The sequence below is a fragment of the Oreochromis niloticus genome, linkage group LG20 (assembly GCF_001858045.2).
Source record: "Oreochromis niloticus isolate F11D_XX linkage group LG20, O_niloticus_UMD_NMBU, whole genome shotgun sequence".
Taxonomy (NCBI): Eukaryota; Metazoa; Chordata; class Actinopteri; order Cichliformes; family Cichlidae; genus Oreochromis; species Oreochromis niloticus.
This window is the reverse complement of record NC_031984.2, coordinates 24,524,989-24,547,139: the sequence shown is the minus strand read 5'-3', so window position 1 is coordinate 24,547,139 and position 22,151 is coordinate 24,524,989. Positions and strand designations below refer to the sequence as shown.

Genomic DNA, 22,151 nt, shown 5'->3' with positions numbered 1-22,151 from the left:
ACAGGGCTCGAAGCAAAGAATAAAAGAAAGCAAAGCAAAAACAAACAAACAAACAAACAAAAAAAAAATTTCCACCTTAGATAATTACATCAAAGCAAAACAATCAAGAGTTTCAGAATTATTATTTTTGCTCTTTTCATTCTTGATTAATATATTTTTCTAATACTCTGTTTTTAAACATGTTTTTAAACAAGGAAAATGAACTACACCTTTTTAAATCATTGTCATAACTATTCCACAGGTTAACTCCTCTAACAGAAACACATCTTTGCTTTATGTTTGTCCTTATCTTGTTTGTTTTAAAGACATCTGTTCCCCTTAAGTCATATTGACTCTCTCTGACTTTAAACAGCTTCTGAATACTGCGGCAAAGCAAGTTATTTTGTGCTTTATACATTATCTGTGCCATTTTATATTCGACTAAATCATAAAATTTTAGGGTATTCAGATTAATAAACAAAATGTTAGTTGGTTCTATATAGTTTGATTGATTTATAATTCTTATAGCTCTTTTTTGTAACTTGAAAATAGGAAGAGTATTTGTTTTATATGCATTACCCCATATCTCCAGACAATAAGTCATATATGGAAGCAACAGAGAACAATAAAGTGTGTATAATGATTTTTTGTTCAGGACATGCTTTGTTTTGTAGAGAATAGCAATGGTTTTTGACATTTTTGTTGTCACATGATTTATATGAGACTTCCAGCTCAGCTTATCATCAATTAGCACTCCAAGAAATTTATTTTCGAACACTCTTTCAATTTCAATTCCATTAACCCTGATTTTAGATACATTTTTCATTTGTCTAGTGCCAAAAATAATCAATTTTGTTTTCTTTATATTTAATGATAACTTATTTACATCAAACCAGTTTTTTAATATATTTAACTCCTTTTCCACTGTAGTCAGAAGCTGTTCTAGGTCTTTACCTGAGCAATACAGAGTGGTATCATCAGCAAACAATACACATTTTAACAGTTTGGAAACACTACATATGTCATTTATATATAATATGAATAATTTAGGGCCCAGCACAGAGCCCTGAGGAACACCACAAGTTACCTTCAACTGATTAGATTTTACATTATTGATTTCAACATATTGATATCTGTCATCCAGGTAACTTTTCATCCACTTATATGCTATCCCTCTTATGCCATATCTCTCTAGTTTATTCATTAATATAGAATGATCAATTGTATCAAACGCCTTTTTTAAGTCTATAAAAACACCAACGGTATATTCCTTATTATCTATTGCATTAGATATCCCTTCTACAAGTTCCATCACTGCCATCGAAGTGGACCTTTTCACTCTAAAGCCATATTGGTTATCACTTAGGAGATTATGCTTCTCTATATATTTATCAAGTCTATTAACAAATAACTTTTCTAAAATTTTTGAGAACTGTGGGAGTAGTGATATTGGCCTGTAATTGGTAAACTGACATCTCTCTCCGTTTTTATGGATTGGAATAACTTTTGCTATTTTCATTTGTGAGGGAAACACACCAGTTCGAAAGGACAGATTACAAATGTATGCGAAAGGTTGCACTATATATTCTATAATACTCTTAACTAATTTCATGTCAATACCAAAACAGTCAGTGGACTTTTTATTTTTAAATGTCTTCACAATGTTAATTATTTCTCTATGAGTTACAGCACCAATAAACATGGAGGACACATTCTGAGTAATATGTTTATTTAGGTCATTATTATTTCTTGACTCTGGAATTTCTTTTGCTAAATTAAAGCCAACATTTACAAAGAAATCATTAAATTCATTTACAATGTCTTTAGTTTTATCAAGCACTAAAGACATTCTTTTCAAGTTAGTCAGAGAAATGTTCTTAACCTGACAGTAAATGCAGCATCAGATTTTAGCCAGTGAGCTGCTTCTTTAGAGCAGATCAGATGCCTTGTTGTGGTATGTCTCTGTGTGCATGTAGTTTTGACACTGCTCTGTTTCACACAGTGGAAAACAATTGCGGCTACCACCTGTTTGAGAGTGACAGTGAGGAGGAGGAAGAAGAGGTTCCTGAGAAGAAAGAGGAAGAGCAACCCCCAAAGAAGAAATCTGCTTTTCAGGTTAGAGCCAGAATGGTCTGAGCCAAAACTAAAAGCAATGGAGATACAGTTAAAATAATTCACAATTTCCCTTTAAATTGTTCATTTTGAGTTTTGTAGCTGCAAAAACAAGCTATGTTGTAAGATCAGTGGGTGATCTGTGCATCTTTGTCTTTAATTCTAGTTGGCCTATGAGGCCTGGGTCACAAGCTCAAAGAAGGCCTTGAAGGACCTGAAGAAGGAGAAGACAAAAATAAAGAAAGAAGCAAAGAGAGAGCTGCAGAGGCAGCAGGGTGAGAAAGGATCATGTTGTGTTTACTAGTGCTACTCTTACTAGTAGACATGTATGGTAAAGTGGACTGTAACTATAAAGACATGCTGTATCACAAACAGTTTGATGATGGCTCCTGTTCTCCAGGAATTGATAAAGCAGAATCCAGTGAGGACGAGCCAGATGAAAGTGTTGTGGAGGAGGAGGGAGAGGAGAAAAAAGGTATACACTTCTAAGGGATGGGAATGCCCTAGTTCCAAATGACCCTCTGCTTGTTGTTGCAATGCAAACAGGAACCATTAAAAGCAAATCAAATGCATGGAAAATCTTCACTCTAATTGGCTTACTGTGCTTTTACACATAACCTCTTACAGAAAACATCCTGCAGCGCATCATCAGCACGATAAAGTTCAGCTGGGTGTTCCTTCAGTCTCTTCTTGATGACCTGACGGAGGGATTGAACTCATTTTGTAAAGACAACCTGGACATTTCCAAAGTGCTGCGCTTCGAGCGAGCGTTACTCAACCAGCAGCAAAAGAAGGTCAGCTGAGGATAAACACTTGATTTTAGTCAATAAGCAATGTAACCATTCCAGATCAAGTTTCACAATTAGTCTCAAGGCTGATATTTGTAATTAACACAGTTTTCTGGGGAAAAAACAACAACATTATCTGCTATTAGCAAGTTCAGTAAATTCCAGGCAATCCTTCATGATCCATGCATAAGATGAACACTAAACACAAATGTCTTTAAATTTGTCTTTCAAGTGTTTTTGATCAAAACCAGATACATCCTCAGTTTATTTAACCAGGATCCTTTATCCTAATGCACTTGTTAGCATTCTATCTCTGTATTATCTGGCTCTGCAGGGTAAAGAGGTGAGTCAGGAGAGTGTGAAGCAGTTTTATGAAAACTGGAAGTCCCGTCAGAACACACTGTCGTCTCAGGACAATCTAGATAAATCCCTGTCAGCTCCCGGCTCTCCACCTGCCATCCCTTCTTCACAACATGTGTACACCAAGCTGAAGAACCAAGCCTCCAAAACTTCCTGGGGCAGCAGTGTTTCCAGGTAGGTTACACACAGACAACATAGTCATAGTTTACCTTTCAGGCACGCACACTGAGTCTCTCCCTCCTGCTTAACTTCAGCTGCATGACAGACGAGACGATGCTGGTGTCCCGGCAGCCAACGCAGGAGGAGCTGGATGAGCCTCCTGCTGTGTCACCTGCTGCTGACCAGCTCAGACGAAGGCTCCTGAAAGAGGCCAATATTGACATGACATCTTTTGATACTGATGAACTTTCACCCAGGTGAATGGATGTAGTGAAGGACGCTTTAGACATATTTCTGCTCAGTTTAATCCTGTCGTTAGCTGTGATCTCTAACAGACAAAAACCTGAGTGGAGAATTCATAAAATTATTATTTTCCATTGAGAATAACTTCTTCCTGTTCCTCATCCCAGTCAGTAAAACTCCAAACACCACATGAATAACACACATAATTGCAGGAAAGGTTTCATTTACCAGAAACAGCTTCAGATACAAGAATTGTCTTTCAAGATGTGATTCTTTGATTCCTGAAAGTAAGATTTATGATTCACTCGTTTCTTAAAAGCCACGAAGAACAAAAAGAACGTCATGAACAAGAGGAAGATGATGAGAAACAAACAGAAGTTGAGATGAAATGTGAAGAAGAACAAGAACAACGAGAAGATCCTGAGGTGGAGAAAGAGGAGCAGGATGAGGAGTCGCTGCAAAGAGAAGAGGAGGAAGGTGCCGAATACCCAGAATGGACCTCGCTGGATCTCAGGGATAGCGATGGAGAGAAGAGTCTTGACCTCACTGAGTCTCCCAGACCTCTGAGTCAAGAAACGAGGAACCTCACTGCCAGCGAGCTGCTGCTCAACAAGTTAGTAGACACAAAAAATGTAGTATGCAGGATGAAAGAGATAAAAGCTGCATCGCTTAAGAACTTTAATCTCCATCACTGTGTTTTTCCTCTTCCTCTCTCCTCCGTCCTTTCTGAAGCATGTTTGAAAATGACGAAATCTCCGAGTCCGACAAGTTTTTCTTGACCTTGCCGAGGCCGCTGAAGCTGCTGTTTGCCCTCTATAACACCATGGTGTCCAAGTCAGAGATGCTGTGCTACTTTGTCATCATCCTCAACCACATTGTGTCAGCTTCACTCCTCTCCCTCATCCTGCCGATTCTCATATTCCTCTGGGCCATGCTGTCTGTGCCTCGGCCGACCAAACGCTTCTGGATGACAGCCATCATTTACACTGAAGTAGGTTTTCGTGTAAATACGTCAGATAAAATCTAAATGAAGCAAGGGTGTGTTTTTAGTTTCTTAATGCAAATACTATATACACATATAATGCTTTTAATGCTTGATTTGTTGAGTAGTTTAATGTGCGTGCTGCAAACAGAATTCACTCACATCTCTTGCGTCTCTCCTGTTTGTCTCAGCTGACTGTTGTGGTGAAGTACTTTTTCCAGTTTGGTTTCTTCCCCTGGACCACCTCTGCCTACCGAGGCATCAACGCTGAGCGGCCCTTCGCCCTGCCCAACATCATTGGGGTGGAGAAGAAGGACGGCTATGTCCTCTTTGACCTAATTCAGCTGCTCGCGCTGTTCTTCCACCGATCTATCCTAAAGGTAATGTGAAAATTAACCACTGTAAACCGTTTCTAAGCAGCTACTTTGAAATGTTCAAGTGCTGCCTGTGTCCATGTCTCTGCAGTGCCACGGGCTGTGGGACAACAAGGAGGTTGAGATGCCCGATTTCTTCAAGAAGCTGAAGAAGAAAGTGGACAAGAAGAAGACCGGAGCAGAGAAGATGGGCAGCAGGGAGCAACCACCACGCCGTCTGAGGTTCCTCCCCCTTCAGGCGTCCACCACCTCCTTATTCTGTAGACATAAAAAAGGCGAATCTGCAGAATCTGGTGGTGAATATTCAGAAGATCCCTACATGTCTTGAATGAATTCTCCATGTTCATTATCTTATTTTTGCAAGTTCTCATGTTGAATTCATTACAAGCAAATGGCTAGTGTTTCTCAATTTCTTTTAATTTGTTTATTTTTTAAACTGGAGAGATGAAGCCCAAAAAGCAGCAAAGCAAGAAAAAGAGACGGGAACGACATAAGGCTCCGCTGACAAGGAAGCAGAGGATCAGACAGCAGATCAGAGAGAGGATGCTACAAGCCAAAGCTGCCGCCATAGAAATGTGAGTTGTCTGCAGTCCACTGAGTCTGTTTTCTGAGATGTTTTTCATTATTTTATTTTGGTAGATAATATTTTTCCATAGATTTATTTTTAGTGGAGAGGAGCTTCCCCGTTTCTGTCTTACTCTGCAGTCTCTTCTCTTTCTGCAGCGGCCTTCACATCTACTTACCTATAAGGCAGTTTTTCTATGACATCATTCACCCAGATTACAGCCCTGTGTGTGACGTCTACGCCCTCATGTTTCTCATTGATGTCGTGAATTTCATTGTCACCATATACGGATACTGGGCTTTTGGGGTAAGACTACACAAACATATGAATATTTCTTATTATTTAAATCATAAACAAAATTTACTTGACATGTATGGTTTGGAACAATGAGGGTAATTTTCATCGCTCTGTAGAAATACTCTGCAGCGGCTGACATCACAGAGTCGCTGTCAGAAGACCAGGTTCCAGAGGCCTTTCTGGTCATGCTACTGATCCAGTTTGGTACCATGATAGTGGACCGAGCCCTTTACCTGAAGAAGTCTCTGCTGGGGAAGTGTGTTTTCCAGGTGGTGCTGGTGTTTGGCATACACTTCTGGATGTTTTTCATTCTGCCCGGTGTCACAGAGAGGTCATTGTTCAATCAATTCTTCTTCTTCTCATTTTTTACTCAGTAAAATAAATTCAAACTCAATGAAATGCTTTGTAAATAAAGTTGGCATGGTATGACTGACCTTTTCAAACATTCAACCACCAAACTAATTTTTCTGTTCAGGGCTGGATAACTGTAATCTGGCATTGTAATCAAAAAATAATAATGCTTTATTATTTTTTTCAGCTTTTTTGTATAACAGTAAATCTCAGAATTTCATGGATAACAACAATACTTATATATTTTAGCATAAAAAATATGATTTCATTTAAAGAGCTTGCACATACTGGTGGATTAATGTCACATAAACCTTTCATTTGACAGAGGCCTAATCAATTTGTTAAGCACAGTATATAAAAATAAAAATAAACGAATCTGATCCATGACAGTAAAAGGAGCAAAGATCGATATCTCTTCTGTTTATTTGCTACAGGAGGTTCAACAGAAACCCAGTTGCTCAGCTGTGGTACTTTGTAAAGTGCATCTACTTCGGCCTGTCTGCATACCAGATCAAATGTGGCTACCCAAACCGCATCCTGGGCAACTTCCTCACCAAGAACTACAACTACCTGAACCTCTTCCTCTTTCAGGGGTACAAAAACCGGTTAAACTGTAACTAAATAACCTCCAACATAAATACATCAGACACATGTTTTACAATTTGACTGGTTTGTTTGGAGCTTGATCAAACTTTTTATCTTAATTCAAAACATTTTTTCTCTCTCTTTCTTCTCCTCTTTCAGTTTTCGGATGGTTCCCTTCCTGACAGAGCTGAGGGCGGTGATGGATTGGGTTTGGACCGACACCACGCTGTCTCTCTCCAGTTGGATTTGCATTGAAGACATCTACGCTAACATATTCGTCCTCAAGTGCTGGAGGGAGTCTGAGAAAGTAAGCAGGAGTGCTTAAGAAAGTAGTTGAAATTACTTTTAAAATCATTTTAGTCCCTGAACAAGTACAAAATAAACAATTAAATGACAGAAAAATGTCTGTTTTTCAGTGTAGACTATAGAAATTTCCATTAAAAAGATGAGAGAGTCTGGGCTGTGAGCTACCAGAACTTTTTGCTTACCTTTATTTATGATGCAGGAAAATTGAGATGAGCTGTTGAAATGGCACGTCTTTATCCAGTGGACTGAATAACTTTTGATGGTAATCTATTTGTAATTCTTCCAGAAATACCCCCACCCTCCAGGGCAGAAGAAGAAGAAGGTGGTGAAATATGGAATGGGAGGTTTCATCATCTTTGCTCTCATCAGCATCATCTGGTTCCCACTGCTCTTCATGTCACTGGTCCAGTCAGCAGCCGGAGTGACCAATCAGCCTTTAGACGTCTCCATCCAGCTCAGCATCGCAGGATACGAGGTCAGAATCGATACATCATATTTTGTGTTAATTATACTTTTTCTCCACAAAAAAAAACTTTATGGTTACTAATATCATTTATAAAGTTTGTCCTTCCTGCTAAGGTGAAACGGCAAAGTCATGGTGTATGGAAAACTAAATTCATACTTGCAATAGTGTCATGGTTTATGTGTATGTGTGTGCACATGTGTTAATTCTCTGCGCATCTTTGTGTGTTCTCACAGCCTTTGTTCACTATGAGCGCCCAGGAGCAGAACTTGGTGCCGTACACAGAAGCCAAATTCAACAGGCTAACCAAAGTTTATGCGACTCATCCAGTGAGACACAGTTTATTTTACTGTAAATAGAAACAAATACATAAAGCATCAAAACTCCACTCAATCTGATTCTTTCACAGAAAACATTAACCTCGAAAAATTTATGAGCTCAGCTCTAGCTGTAATAATACCACCTATGACCACAGGAGGGCGCAGTCATTCAGGTATTAGAGCAGAAAACCAGAACACCAGTACAAATACATTACTGTTTAGCATTTCTTACACAATATCCACTACAAGAAGATATAACGTCTGGTGGTCAGATGACACTACAGTTATTACATTCATTATTCATTATTAAATCTCTACGCGGACTCACTGTGCCATATTGGAATGAGTTTATGCTGTGTTTGTATTATATAACACTAGTTTGTTGAAATATTATTATCCAAATGTTAAATTCACCAGAACACTGTAGTGGCATTTGCTGAAATAACCTAGGAAATCTAATCATCTCTCAAATGCTCTCTCAGTCTGCCATGCAGTTCATCATGAACTATGAAGCCGAGGACATTCTTGTTGCTAAGATCAAGAGCGATGCCAGTTTACTGTGGACCATCAGCCCAGCCAGTCGAGCGGCCATGATCCAGGAGCTCAGCAACTCGTCTCACATATACATGACCTTACGCTGGACACTGCTCAGGTCAGGCTGTGTGTGTGTGTGTGTGTGTGTGTGTGTATGTATCTTTCACCTTCAGATCATTTCTGCTTAGTATTTTTGTCGGCTAGTTGAGACAAAGAAAGAAAAATTATTTTTCGTAAAAGTAATTTAACCATCAAATATATAGACACTGTCATAGTAAATTCACCCCAGAGTCACAGAATGCAATGGTCAGGGAAGAAAAAAAAAAAAAACAACTATATCTCAGACTCTACAGACCTCAGTTAGCATGTTAGATGTTAAAGTTCATGACAGTACAAATGCAAATAGACTGAACAAGTGTGGCTTGTTTGGAAGCGTCTACTCTCTAAAAAGAACAAGGCGCCACAGCAAGAAGACTTCTGCAACAATGTCCTTTAGTGTCACAATTGGAGAAAACCAAATGCATCAAATCAGCAAAAACACCTCATACTAACTGTCAAGCACAGAGTGGGGGGGGGTGATTTGGGCTTGTTTTACAGACACAATCATTGAGCAAACCATGAACTCCTTTGTATGCTTTGCTATCCAGAGGACTTCATGGTTGAATCAAATGTAAGGCCATTGTCCCAAACTGGGTTGTGCAATAGGACAATGATGCACAGTAGCTAATCTACAATTCACTGGCTAAAAATAAAAGAATTAAGTTATTACAGTGGCCCAGTCATTGGCCTCATAGCGTAGTGGTTAACTAAATTGTCGGACACATGTAAGATGGGAGGAGACATGTCTGTGTTGGTTTTCAGTAATGCAGGTCATGTTAGTAATAGCAGCCAATGGGAGCAGACACAAATCCCTGAGATGAGCGTTTGTTGCAATGGGCCATTCAAAGTCCAGATTTGGAGTTCAGATTGAAATACTATGGTAGGACCATGAATGAGCTCAATAGAATACTTAATAACCTCAATATACTGAAGCAATGTTTACATTAAAAGAGTGAACCATAAGTCATAGAGAAAATGAACTTGCTGCTGCTAAAGGTGGGTTATACAAAGTACTGAACCAGAGGGTGTACTTACTTTTTCACATGACTGTAGTTATACTGTCATATCAACTTCAAAAATCTGGGAAACTAGCCCATTTTTTCTGCTAAATTTTGTTAAGTACTTGCAATTTCACATCATTTGGCTGCATTTTGCACCAGTGCAAATAACACTTAAAATGACACTGGCAAATATGTTCCCCTCCTAAGGAATGCGTCCATATCAATGAATGCAGAGACCGTGGGAGAGCACACTGTGAAGTTTGACGACAAAACCTTGAGGGAAGGGATTGTGCGAATGCTTAAAGGCAACAGCAGCAGTCCTGTGTGAGTCTCAGTCAACACACAATCAGATGGTTTATGCATGCTTTATTATTGTGTCTTATTCAGGTGATGAAATCTTTGTTAAAGAAAGCATACATAAATCAAACAGAAATGTAGAAAATGTGGCTCTGCAGCTCTTCTTGTCCCTATAGCACATAGAAGGTTAAACATCAAACTAAATTTAATGTAAGGGAACTCAGGCAGCTCCAGTGTACAACATTAGTGAATGTTTTGAAAATGTTATGGTGTTAATCTGAGTTTTCTTGTCTCTCTAGGATTATTGATTCTCTGCTGCCTAAATTCATCAGGGGTCCCAAAGGACCTGAGTCCAAAATGGCAACCAGGATGAAAGTAGGTTAGTTACTCTTTGTATTTTTTTACCTGATCAAAGCGGGTCAGTCTTATTCCCTGTCGTTGGTGTTTAAAACATGCACTTTGCTTTAAACCCACATCATCTCTTAGACTTGACAGACCGTCCAGACCTTCAGGCGCTGGCTTTCTTCAGGCCCATGTCAATCCAGCTTCAGCAGGTCAATGGGACGTCAAAGAAGGAGGCAGATCAGTGGTGGGTAGTGGAAGAGTGCTCCCCAGTTGTCACGTCCTCCGAGCACAAATGTCAAAGCATCGAGTTAGTGGTGTTCAGCGATAAAGTCAGCCCCTCCAGTCTGGGGTTTTTGGCCGGACACGGGTAGGTAACAAGACATTTTAACTGCATCCTGACAGGAAATCTTTTTCATAGCTGTGGATTCATTTACACACAAAACCTGTCCTCTTTCCCTCTTCACAACAGCATCGTGGGTCTTTACATGTCAGTGGTGCTAGTCATCGGAAAGTTTGTCAGGGAATTCTTCAATGGGATATCCAGGTCCATCATGTTTGAGGAGCTGCCATGTGTCGACAGAGTCCTGAAGCTTTGCACAGACATTTTTGTGGTTCGTGAGACGGGAGAGATGGAGCTAGAAGAGACACTGTTTGAGAAGCTCATCTTCCTCTATCGATCACCAGAGACCATGATCAAGATGACCAGAGAGAAGAAAGACAGCTAGGGCTCAGTGGCTTGTCAGAGTACTTATGCTTTACTCTTGTAACTTATGAAGGATGATTTCAAGTAAATTAAAAATAAAAAGCACAAACGAAACATCAGCATGAATCTATTATTAGAAAATGATCTGGCTTTATCAGGAAGCTACCCTGCGTGTCCTTTCAATCATGGCCTCTGACGTTAAGTGACAGGACAAGTCGAGAAGTGTTTCTAAGCAGCTCGGTAAATCATTGCTAAAGATATGAAAGGTCACACATCAAGATGTACTACAGCCAAAAACCTCTCATGTGACCATAAACTAGAGGTCATTAATGATGGAGCTGTTTGTTCACCAACACTTCAATTCCTATCCAGAAAGCAAATTTGATAAATTTAAATGACTACCTACACGAAAATCTAAAAAATTAAATGACCAAAGATCTATTATATTACCTGCCAGATAAAAAACAAACAAACCCTATGATCTTAACTGCAGTTAAGAGTAAAAAGCCCTATTGATTTCTTTTTAATGTGATTTCTGTTTTCATACCATTGGTTAATGCATGCTTTCGAATTCAATTTTTTACTGGTATAAAAAAGATGACATCCCCATCTGACTTCTGACTAATATACTCATGGATCCACACACACACATACCTCTGTAAATACTACATTTCTGAGTATAACTATGAAGACTACTCCATTGCTTTATATCAAAATAAAGTGTTTGACAAAAATCATGGTCTTATTGTGCAGTACTGTAAATACCACAATAGATTCACTACAAGGGGAAGAACACAAAGAGACAACAGAATTCCAACATCCATTTTTAATACAATTTTGATTACAAATGAAAAGGGGGGCAGGGGGATGCAGTGTCATTCAGGTCTCCAGTCTAACACATCAACTTGATGTTAACCAGCTTTTATTTTCCTTTTCCATGGTGTGCAGGACAGGTAAGCTGCAGGACCTCACGACCCATGAAAAAAAAATATCTACATCATGGTCATACATCCTGGAAGGAAAGCAAAGCAGAAAAATGGCGACATTAATGGAAAGATCCTGAAAATGTTTTTGTAAATCTAAAACATTCAGTGACTGTAAGGTTAGAACAAATTTCCCACATGTGGGACTAATAAAGGTTATCTTATCTTAAACAAATTTGAGATCTTAAACTTAAGCTGTCAGCCACAAAGGACAGTACCCATGTTATCAAGGGCAATAGCTATGGATCATTTGAACTAGAAGTGCAAAGAAAAAGTCCCCATAATGCATATTTTATGCATTTCCTGGTCTGCCATTTCTGCCAGATAACACAATTAGATACAGAAACTGACAAAATAAGATGTTTTGGTCTGATTTTTCACCTTGACACAAAAAACAAGCTTGGTGAGTTTAGAAGCACACCTAATAAAACATCTACATTTCCCCTCCAGCAAAGTTTGTCACAATTGTTAAAATTACATATCTGCTCCTGGAGCTCACCTCACCACCATAAAACAAGTTGGTGTAATGTTCACCAAGTCATCTAGTTCAGAGTCTCTTAATAAGAATGGAAACCACCACAGCACATATACAGTTAGCAATACGAGCACATCATTACCTGCTCAAGCCTTTGACCACTACTGAAACAACCAAATAAATGCACTCAAATGCTGAATTTTAATACTCAAAAAAAAAAACAACCTTGTGTATTATAAATCTCAGTGTACACTTACGTTTCCTAAACCAATATGTTCCTTTATATTTTTATTTATTTATTTACTAAGAGCATTTGACTTTGTCTGAATAAAATGTAACGCTAAACTTATGCACTGTTACATTGTTATGCATTCGACAATTCAAATACGAGGACAGCTTCACCTTAACTAGACAGGACATTAATGTGGAGCTTAAATGTGTGTGCAACAGTAATAATAACCCAGTACACCACTGTTTGAAGGAGACACTGAAAGCACCGTCACAGCCGCCTCTCCTTGACATTCATACTATCAGAGGGCATGAGCTGTGATCAGAACAGCGTTGGTACCTTTAAAGTTGATGAACTTACATGCTGTTTTATTTTGAGGTTTGAGGACTCTGACGTTGGACTCTGCGGCCCTTATCGCCTCAGCTTTGAACTGCGGCTTGAGGGCAGCCCGCAGCGCGTTAGCGCAGATAGCGGAGAAGCGGATGTAGCTGCAGAGAGGACACACAGGTTAGCCACATGCTAAATGCTACCGACAATGATTTGTCTGTAAAGGACAAGAACAACCTCTTCTTCATTAATAAACCACACACTATCAGAAGAAGTCCCACCTGACTCAGTAATGAGGTAACGCTACTGCCATAAATTAAACGCATACGGTGGGAAACACTAACGTTAGTAAACTTAGTATATTAGCTATGTAGCTAAATTGACAATTTCACACCAAAAAACAACATTTTCTTTGACAGAGCATTCTGTTCTCATTTTAAACCCTGTTAAAATAAAGCAATCAACATTTACCACAAGCCATTTCATTGTAACTACATATGTATCTTTATTTTAATACCTCAGGCCTGCCTGTCTCCAGTATGCGACCATCTTGGCTGTGTTGTAGCTTCAAGGACAGGTCGGATGTCTGCGTGATGACGTATTTGACATGCGCAAGACGTTTGTTCTCACAGCCAATAAAACAGTTTTTGGTCATGTTGACAGCTGGTATTGTTATTTGTCCCGCCTTCCGTGGATGAAAAAAAAAAAGTGCCAGGCTTTGAGTCGACAGTAAATTTTAAAGTAAAATTGCAATAAAATAAATAAATAAGTGGTATGGTCTGTGAATTATTTCTTTTTAAGCCTAAATAATGATAGATACTTAATTGATCCCTCAGGGGAAAATATTGTGTTACAGCAGCAGGCAGGATAAAAACCACCACCACCAACAAAAAAAACAATAGTGCAGTCTTCAATAAATAACTAATATAGTTCATGTAAAAGCATCACGGGTGCATAGTCAGGGCCTCATACTATGAAGGAGCAAAGGTTTTACATTTACAACTGTAAAACCCCCACAAAATATAATACAAAAATGAAGTTAACTAAAGAACAGTAAAAAGTAAGACAGAAAATGTGCAAGGGACTAGGATTAATAATTAATATGTACACAATTAAGAAAACAGCTTCAAGAAGGTATAATACAGAAAGAGCCACGCTCATAGACCTATTTCATTTACTGCAGCACCATTTCTTTATCATGGAGAAAAACGGCAGACGTACAGTTTAAATTGCACTTCATTTCTTTTTATCACAATCACAATCAGAAAAACGTTATTAATCCAAGAGGGAAATCATCGGTTATCATAGCAGCAAATATACAACAAACAAGAAGCACTCATATAAATAAGTGTACAAACGGAGTTATGATAGATAAATATTAAGATAAATGGATAAATGTAGAGATATAAATATAAATATACCAAAAAAAGGACAAGTATGTGTGCAATAAATGTTGTGGTGTAAAAAAGTGACAGGGTGCATTGAGGTGTGATTAATTCTGTTCCACATGTGTGGATCTGACCCTAGTGGATGAATTAAAGAGTCTGATAGCAGCAGGAAGGAACAACCTCCTGTAACGTTCCCTCAGACAGCGAGGTTAAAGGAACCTGTTGCTGAAACTGCTCTTCAGATTGTCCAGTGTGTTATGGAGGGGCCTGGAGTCATTGTCCATGATTGACAGCAGTCTTGCCAGAATTATATCACTGATCACCTCCTCCAGGGTGGTGAGCTTCATGCCAACATCAGGCCTTCCTGATGAGTTTGTTCAGTCTGTTTGCGTCCTTTGTTTTGATGCCTACACTCCAGCACGCCACAGCAAAGAAGATGGTGCTCACAACAACAGACTGATAGAACATATAGAGCAGCCTGCTGAAGAATCTGAGCCTTTGTAGAAAGTAAAGCCGGCTCAGACCCTTTTTGTAGGCAGCGTCCGTGTAAGCAGACCACTCCAGCTTGTGATCCAGTTGAACTCCCAGATACTTGTAAGATGTGACTTTTTTGACATCATTTCCACCAATGCAGACAGGTGAGGGTCAGGATCTGTTTCTGCCAAAGTCCACCACCAGCTCCTTTGTTTTGGCCACATTCAGCTGCATGTGGTTCACCTCACACCACCTCATGAAGCGGTCAATCGATATTAAGCTATCTCTAATTAAGTCTATATTATACCGCTATATTAAGTTGATATATTAAGCTATCTCAGGGATTAAATGTGCAGTTAAAGTTCTTTACACTGACAGAAAGAGCACATCCTGCACAATGAATGAAAAAACAAGCTCAAGCAACTTGTGGGAAAATGTGAATCTTTGACTTGAAATAATTTTACTACTAACAAATGTTTCCCACTAACGGGTCTGACTGAATGAGAATTCCAACTCAACTACAGATAAAAATGTTTCTCTTTCTTATTTCAGCTGTGCAGCCAACAGCTTCAATTTCCATCTGAAGATTTCTTCACTGTTACCATAGCAACAGAGAGCAGGACTTTTTCTACATTGGAACTGTGAATATTTGGGTTATTTTTGTGAATCTTTGTACTTCATATTATTCACATAATGATGTGACTGCATGGACAGTTAATCTATTAATTAAGTTCATAGTAAATGACGATGTATGCTGTAATATCAAGTTACACGAATCTTTGAAATTATACATTTACACAATATTGGATCTAAAATAGCTGATCGCTGACCTGGAATTTATGACCTGGAATATTTTTCTATTGCTTGTTTTTTAATTTTTGTAATAATAAGATGGAAAAGCCAATTTAGAAAATGCATTTCTTATATTTGTTATTAATGTTCAGCCAAAGTGACAAAGGAACTTAAGCAAAAAAAAAATCACACACAGTGTCTTGAATAATCAAGCCACTTTCTTCAAACTGCTGGCTTACTTGTGGTTCCTAGGCTTTTTAAAAGTAGAATGGGGGTCAAAGCCTTTAGCTCTTAGGCACCTGTTCTGTGGAACTAGCTCCCATTTGGATTCTGGGAACAAACACCATCTGAGTGTTTCTTCTTCACTCACCTTTTTTCAGTTACTATGTGTTTGTATACCACTCTGCATTTAATCACGAGTTATTACTAATCTCTGGCTCTCTTCCACAGTGTTTCCTCTTTCTTCCTGTTAAAAGGGAGTTTTTCCTTCCCACTGTTGCCAAACACTTGCTCATGGGGGATTGCCTCATTGTTATGGTTTTGTGTGTATTATTATAGTTTTTTACCTTACAATATGAGTGACTGTTGCTGTGATATGAAGCTATATGAATAAAATTGAGTTGAACCATTACATATATGTACACTTGAATGACAATTCTCATGACACTGCATCAGTGGATCCATAGGTGACTAGTTGTGTGAAAATACCAGAAACATATACATTACTTAAGTATATGCCTTATCAAAAACATATAATTAAATTATACAATGGCTACAAATAAATTATATTTTCATACATGGATCATTCATAGAACATTATATAACAATCATTCTCTCCGGTATATATACATAACACTATTTATACACTATATATATGTATATATATATTAACACCTGCATACGTGTAAAGAAATGGCTTTGATTTTGCCACCCTAACTGATTTTCATGCCACCCTAAGAACATTTCTCTAGATCCGCTGCTGAGGGTCTCAGAGGTGTTTAAAACTAACACATGGATTGTTCTGGAAGGCAGGGTGCAGCAGCTCTGTCTGCCAGCAGGGGGAGCATCGCGGCTAAGACTGTCAAAGGTTTCTCACTCAGCCCCTCCTTCCTTCCTCTCTCAGCGGTCACGCTGCCATTTGTCGCCGGCTCCCGTGCTGTGACAGAAAAATCGGTAAAAATGAAGATTTGGACGTCAGAGCACATTTTCAAGTGAGTGTTTCTTTTTTCTGCGGTAGTTTTCTTTATAAATTATGGTTGTTAAGTTGGTTATTTCTTCTTATATAATCAGTTTTCGTGGCTCCGTGTGCAGTCTGGGCGAAGCTGCGGATAAGTTAGATAACACGAAGGCGCGCCGCTTTAGTCGAGTTACCTAACGCTTTTAGTTTATATTAGTTATGTTTAGAAATGGCTTTTGACTTCCCACCGCGTTTGATGTTTACAGCTGAAGCCTGTATTTGCTACATGTATTGGTTTTTGAAGTTAAAGTGCCCTTTACCCGAGTTAACTTTTGCCGCTAGCTTTGTGCTGCTAACATTAAAGCTAATTTTTTCGCCTTGAATACTATGACTGTAATTATGTTTAGGTTTATTGCAACATTTCAGCCTTAGAGGACTATTTTCAAACGCTTTCCCCTAGCCTTGGTATTTGTTACGGGATAAAGAAAATTTAATTACCCGCGTGTTTGACATTATGGACGGGGAGCGTTACATAACGACCGGTCTGTCGTTTAAACACAATAAACGGTATATAATCAGAGCATTTCTGCTCGTTTTACAGCGACTGATGAATAAAATCAGTCTGGTTGCTTAACCCTCTACTAGAAGTTTCCAGAGAAAAACCGTGTGTGCTGCTGCTGATGTGAGTCTGCGCTGTGCAGAGGGGGCGTTTCTTCTCTCGCCTGTCTGCAAACAGAGACGCTATTGTGATTCACCATCAGCGATGTTGTTACATTCAAATATCCCCATATTTCCAGAAAATTATTTTCTCCTACATTATTACCTCCTAAATTGGGTTGGAAGTGAAGCAGGTCGTCCGCTAACTTGAATGTTTCAGACAAAGCGCTGCATGAATGGATCTGACTGTTCGGAGCCATAAATGCACCACATCTGCTGCTTGCATTGCAAGATACTAAATGCACTAAACCTTTTCTCCAGCCAAACAAGTCAAATCAAGCGATGTCCATTAAATATCTGTTCTAGTTCACTTGTACACGTATTCTGATGGAGATACAGATTCACAATAATGCAACTGGTCCTTTTTGTTGCTTGTAAGATGAGTGAAATACAGGCATGGTGGATTTTTAAGTAGTGTTTACCTTAGTAACCTCAGAATTTAAGATGTTTTTCCACATTGAAGAGCACACTCTCAGCAGCAAGCATTTAGTCATCTTCATCTGCACTCACCAGAATGTTAAATTGCCCGTTTCTAACGTTGATATTGATTAAAACAGCCACCCATGGGAGACGGTGACCAAGGCTGCGATGCAGAAGTATCCCAATCCCATGAACCCCAGTGTCTTTGGTGTGGACGTTATGGACAGAAGTGTGGACACTGAGGGACGGTTACACAGCACCAGACTGCTCAGCACAGAGTGGGGGCTCCCTGCTTTGGCCAAGTCGGTGAGTTAAGAGGATAAGAGAAATGATCGACGTGTTTTGTTCAGACTGGGTAATGTTAAGTTGTTTTTCCTTGTATCATTTCAGAGTTGTATTATTTTTTTATTTTATTGTTTCCTGCAGATGTTTGGGGTAACAAGAACATGCACGTATGTCCAGGAACATTCAGTAGTGGACCCTAAACAGCAGACCTTTGAGCTGCAGTCTACAAACGTGAGTAGGATTGACAAATGCTTTTATTATGCTTCATCAATACAGACATTAAAGTCGAATTGTTATGGGAGGATGTAACTGTAACCTGACCTCTGCAGTTGTATTTACTTGTCTACTCAGCACTTCTGTCACTATAGATTCGATGTGGTTGCTATGTGTCACCTCGTGGCAGATGCTGATATAAAAAGACTGATTTCAGGTGTGTCTTGTCCTTACAGATTTCCTTTACCAACCTCGTGTCTGTGGATGAGAAGTTGACATACAAGCCACATCCACAGGACCCAGAAAAGTAAGAGACTTGGTTTTATTTTTCGCATCAGTTAAATTGGAGTTAAAAATCATAACATAAAAAACCCCCCATAATATTAATGCAAAAAGGTTTTGAATGTTTAACTCCAAGATTTTTAAAAACAAAAGGAAACTCTACAAAGAAACAGTTTGTTTCCGCTGTGTTTGTGACTTTTCTATGCTTGCATATTCAGGACAGTGCTGACACAGGAGGCTCTGATCAGTGTGAAAGGCGTCAGTCTGAGCAACCACCTTGAGGGTCTCATGGCCAAGACCATATCCGTCAATGCCAGCAAGGTAAAGCTGCCTTTAAAATCCTCCTTAAACTCACCTTGATAATATGGTTACTCTTCAGATTTTAAAATCCTCATCAATGCGCGTTATAATGTGAAGCATTTGTGTCTGTTTTAGGGTCGGGAGGCAATGGAGTGGGTAATCAGACGGTTAAACACAGAAATCGAGGAGCTGACCGCCACTGCTCGCGGTACCATGCGATCCCCCATGGCGGCAGCAGTTGCAGATAAATGATCTGGATCTTCCCGGTTTCTTACTCCACCATCATGAACCGATGGGCTTCTCTGTAATTTTCCCCTCAAAGGGGACCCTCACCTCATCTGCCAACACAGCCTATTAACCACAGCCCCATTCTTCGGCCCTGCGTTTGTTTGTCATGAGATCATTGTTAGTCCTTCCTCAGCAGTCTGCGCCAACAAGCTTTTACACCAGTCAGGTAGTGACGAGGAAGTGTTGAGCTGATGACGGTTTAAAAAATTAAACAACACTTAAATTGGACTGCACTTGAAGCTCATATGACTTGGTCTTGTGATATGGAAGCTTTTTTTTTTTTTAGAATTGAATTCACAATGTGCCTCTGAATCATCTCACTGGGTTCTTCCTTTTGTCTCTCACATTTCATTATCGCTTTCAAATCTTCATAAACAAGCAGAGGATGGCTTGATTGGATCAACTTTAATGTCAGCTTTTGGATTGATTGACCATGCCGTGCACAGCAAAGCTGACTGAAATGACTCAAAACCAAACGCTGCCATGCACACAGACTAAAAGAATATGAAAGTAAAGGGGAAACTGTAAGTTACAAACTGCATCAGCTTTCTGTCAGGTGGATGGATCAGATCCCGTGTACCTTTGGGTGATGTTTTCACCATAGCAGAAACTCTTTGATAAAGTGCAACTTCCCTCAGAACATGGGTTAGAGTTTGAGGTCTGAACAGTTCAAACTCGTCCTGCTCAGAGACGATAGGAAGTGCTGGCAGTCAAAAAATAAAAGGCAGTATGCAGATGTACTTGAGTGATACTGCATCATAACTGTGTGAGGGGTCACAGGAGAGTGAGAGAAGGTGTTGTAGAGCAATGAAGGCAGCTTAGACTTGTTATTTAACAAACGTCTCAGTGCATTTAAACCAAGTGGAGCAGACTGTTGTTAATTAAATTGTGTTGCTAATTCATGACTACTGGTGTATATGCCACAGCTGTCAGCACAGTGGACCGGACTTTGCAAGTGTTTTTTTCTTTTTCTTTTCTTTTTATCCCCCCCCCACTTGTGGGTCACTGTGGTCGAGTTTTGCTTCAAGAATACTTGATTTCTGAATTCAGTTTTTTCTTACAGTGATGTGCTGTATAGTTAAGTGTTAAGAATGTAAATACTTGAATGTTTAACTTATTTTCAGCATATATACTTTAAGTGGCAGCAAGTCCTCGTTGGCTGCAAATTAAAAAGAAGGAAAAGAAGAGTGGGCACTGAGCAACATGTCAGAATTCACCAGTGTTTAGTGTGTTGTTAACGCTCACCAGTGTTGTGGTGCAGCCCTGCAGGGTTACATTCAGGGTCACATTCTGTGCCTACATGAGAAATAGAAATAACCAGTTTTACACCCCAGAACACTTTATTCTAACTTTATTTGTGGCAAACCTGCTCTGTTTTATTTGATTGTTATTTATTTTGTATTTGTAACATTTACAAAGGCTGAACTGACGAACTAAGAACTGTTGGCTTGTGATGTTGTGCAAATTTGGTGCAGTTTTTCCCCCCTCTTTAAATCTTTCTTGTTTGTGTCATAGAGGACTCTCAGGTGCTACATTGTTAACAATGGTTAGTGTCCCTAATAAGTTTTTCGAAGACCACAAGGAGATGAAAGAAATGTTACATCCCTTTTTTTTTTGTTTTTTTTCTTTTGTTTTTTTTTTTTTGCTTCTCACTATAAAACGTACAAAGCTACAAATAGAAGTTTACATGAGAAGGGTTTGTGGTACATCTTGAGCTTTATACAGTGTTAAAGTGTCCCTTGGATCTCAGCAGCATCACAGGTCTTCCAAGATGCTCCACGGTTAGCTTTCTGTTTCGACAGCATTACATGTGTACTTCCAGTTTGACTCATCGTTTAAAACAGTAACCGTCTGGTTTTCAGTTTCATCATGTGCAACCCACCTCCTGATCATTTTGTCTAAAACCTGACCCGTCCACAGAGTCTCATTTCATGAAATGTGGTGTTTTTCTATGGGGAACATTTTGAGAACAGTGGCTGTAAATAGGCTTGTATTGATACTTTGGTGTTACATTCCAAGAATGTGAACGTGGAACAAAATCTAAAGTGTGCACACTGAAATGTTTCAAAATAAAGAGATGTCATTGTTTCATGAACACGGTGTTGATGATTTGTGGCAAAGCTTAAAAGGGTTTAAATTATGTTCACTGCTGTCTGACTTTATGAATAAAACACCTCTTTTGTAATTTTCTTTTTAAAGACAATGCCCTCTGGTGGTAGAATAAATAACGCACAGTATACTGTCACCAGCTACAATAGGATTGTCTATTAGGGTGCTTTTTTTTTTTTTTTTTTTTTTTTTTTAAACTGTATTGGTACACTCAACAGTAGTTCACCTGCTAGTTAATGCAAAAATCCAATCAGCCAACCTCATGGTAACAACTAGATGGATTTACATTCAGGCTCAAGGTGACCTGCTGAAGCTCTAACTGAGCATCATAATGAAGAAAGGTGATTTAAGTGACTTTAAACAGCATGTCGTGGTGGTTGGTGCCGGATGTGTTGATCTGAGTATTTCAGAAACTGCTGATCTGCTGGGATTTTTCTCCATACAACGGTCTATAAGGTTTACAGAGACTGGTCCAAAAAAAAGAGTTCAGAGGAGGAGAATGACAGACTGCTTCAAGCTGATTGGAAGGCAACAGTAACTCAAACCACCGCTTGTTACAACAAAGTATGTAGGAAAGGATCTCTGAATGCACATCAAGGTTATTATAGTTAACTAAAACTAAACCAAACATAAAATCTAAGAACTGAAAAGAATTAATTAGAAGTAATTTCCTTACTGTTAGTATCTGAGTTTAGTACAAATGTTATTAGAGCTGGACTACTGAGGACTTATTGACACTTTTGGGTGTCTACAAAAGTCAATGAGTTAACTGCTTTAAAAAAATTCTGTGTTTTTATTGTAATATCTGTACTAGTTTTCCTAGATCTTG

General features: G+C 39.0%; 3 protein-coding genes across 3 annotated transcripts in view; 2 read left to right on the top strand and 1 right to left on the bottom strand.

The window, feature by feature from the left end:
- si:dkey-11f4.7 (piezo-type mechanosensitive ion channel component 2) overlaps nucleotides 1-11,871 on the top strand; it is a 30,504-nt gene extending 18,633 nt beyond the window's left edge. Inside the window, exons 27-48 of the mRNA XM_025901537.1 lie at nucleotides 1,982-2,094; nucleotides 2,258-2,366; nucleotides 2,492-2,566; nucleotides 2,719-2,885; nucleotides 3,214-3,413; nucleotides 3,494-3,655; nucleotides 3,961-4,254; nucleotides 4,374-4,632; nucleotides 4,815-5,003; nucleotides 5,089-5,293; nucleotides 5,440-5,572; nucleotides 5,721-5,868; nucleotides 5,976-6,190; nucleotides 6,645-6,803; nucleotides 6,955-7,102; nucleotides 7,388-7,576; nucleotides 7,801-7,893; nucleotides 8,367-8,536; nucleotides 9,726-9,842; nucleotides 10,115-10,194; nucleotides 10,302-10,527; nucleotides 10,630-11,871. Of these exons, the coding sequence (XP_025757322.1) occupies nucleotides 1,982-2,094; nucleotides 2,258-2,366; nucleotides 2,492-2,566; nucleotides 2,719-2,885; nucleotides 3,214-3,413; nucleotides 3,494-3,655; nucleotides 3,961-4,254; nucleotides 4,374-4,632; nucleotides 4,815-5,003; nucleotides 5,089-5,293; nucleotides 5,440-5,572; nucleotides 5,721-5,868; nucleotides 5,976-6,190; nucleotides 6,645-6,803; nucleotides 6,955-7,102; nucleotides 7,388-7,576; nucleotides 7,801-7,893; nucleotides 8,367-8,536; nucleotides 9,726-9,842; nucleotides 10,115-10,194; nucleotides 10,302-10,527; nucleotides 10,630-10,885 (3,707 nt within the window). The 3' untranslated portion in view covers nucleotides 10,886-11,871. The remainder of the gene's footprint in view (nucleotides 1-1,981; nucleotides 2,095-2,257; nucleotides 2,367-2,491; nucleotides 2,567-2,718; nucleotides 2,886-3,213; nucleotides 3,414-3,493; nucleotides 3,656-3,960; nucleotides 4,255-4,373; nucleotides 4,633-4,814; nucleotides 5,004-5,088; nucleotides 5,294-5,439; nucleotides 5,573-5,720; nucleotides 5,869-5,975; nucleotides 6,191-6,644; nucleotides 6,804-6,954; nucleotides 7,103-7,387; nucleotides 7,577-7,800; nucleotides 7,894-8,366; nucleotides 8,537-9,725; nucleotides 9,843-10,114; nucleotides 10,195-10,301; nucleotides 10,528-10,629) is intronic.
- Nucleotides 11,675-13,526, bottom strand: atp5f1e (ATP synthase F1 subunit epsilon). The gene is made up of 3 exons (XM_003444769.4): nucleotides 13,395-13,526; nucleotides 12,911-13,038; nucleotides 11,675-11,875 (listed from the first exon to the last, which is right to left on the bottom strand). Coding segments are annotated over exons 1-3 (162 nt in total). The 5' UTR covers nucleotides 13,427-13,526; the 3' UTR covers nucleotides 11,675-11,873.
- A 3,001-nt stretch (nucleotides 13,527-16,527) lies between these two features.
- LOC100709084 (PRELI domain containing protein 3B) lies at nucleotides 16,528-21,308 on the top strand. Its single transcript, XM_003444770.4, has 6 exons — nucleotides 16,528-16,742; nucleotides 17,983-18,151; nucleotides 18,272-18,361; nucleotides 18,580-18,650; nucleotides 18,844-18,946; nucleotides 19,061-21,308. Exons 1-6 carry the CDS (start codon nucleotides 16,543-16,545, stop codon nucleotides 19,175-19,177), a joined length of 750 nt encoding a protein of 249 aa, XP_003444818.2. The 5' UTR covers nucleotides 16,528-16,542; the 3' UTR covers nucleotides 19,178-21,308.
- The last annotated feature ends 843 nt before the right edge of the window (nucleotides 21,309-22,151 follow it).

Excerpts from the sequence above, each read along its gene's own strand:
- LOC100709084 (XM_003444770.4), top strand. The coding sequence starts at position 16,543 with ATGGATTGTTCTGGAAGGCAGGGTGCAGCAGCTCTGTCTGCCAGCAGG. Across the intron at positions 18,362-18,579 it reads TTGAGCTGCAGTCTACAAAC|ATTTCCTTTACCAACCTCGT; the intron begins GTGAGTAGGATT and ends TTGTCCTTACAG. Across the intron at positions 18,947-19,060 it reads TATCCGTCAATGCCAGCAAG|GGTCGGGAGGCAATGGAGTG; the intron begins GTAAAGCTGCCT and ends TGTCTGTTTTAG.
- atp5f1e (XM_003444769.4), bottom strand. The coding sequence starts at position 13,426 with ATGGTCGCATACTGGAGACAGGCAGGCCTGAG. Across the intron at positions 13,039-13,394 it reads TGGAGACAGGCAGGCCTGAG|CTACATCCGCTTCTCCGCTA; the intron begins GTATTAAAATAA and ends TCCTCTCTGCAG.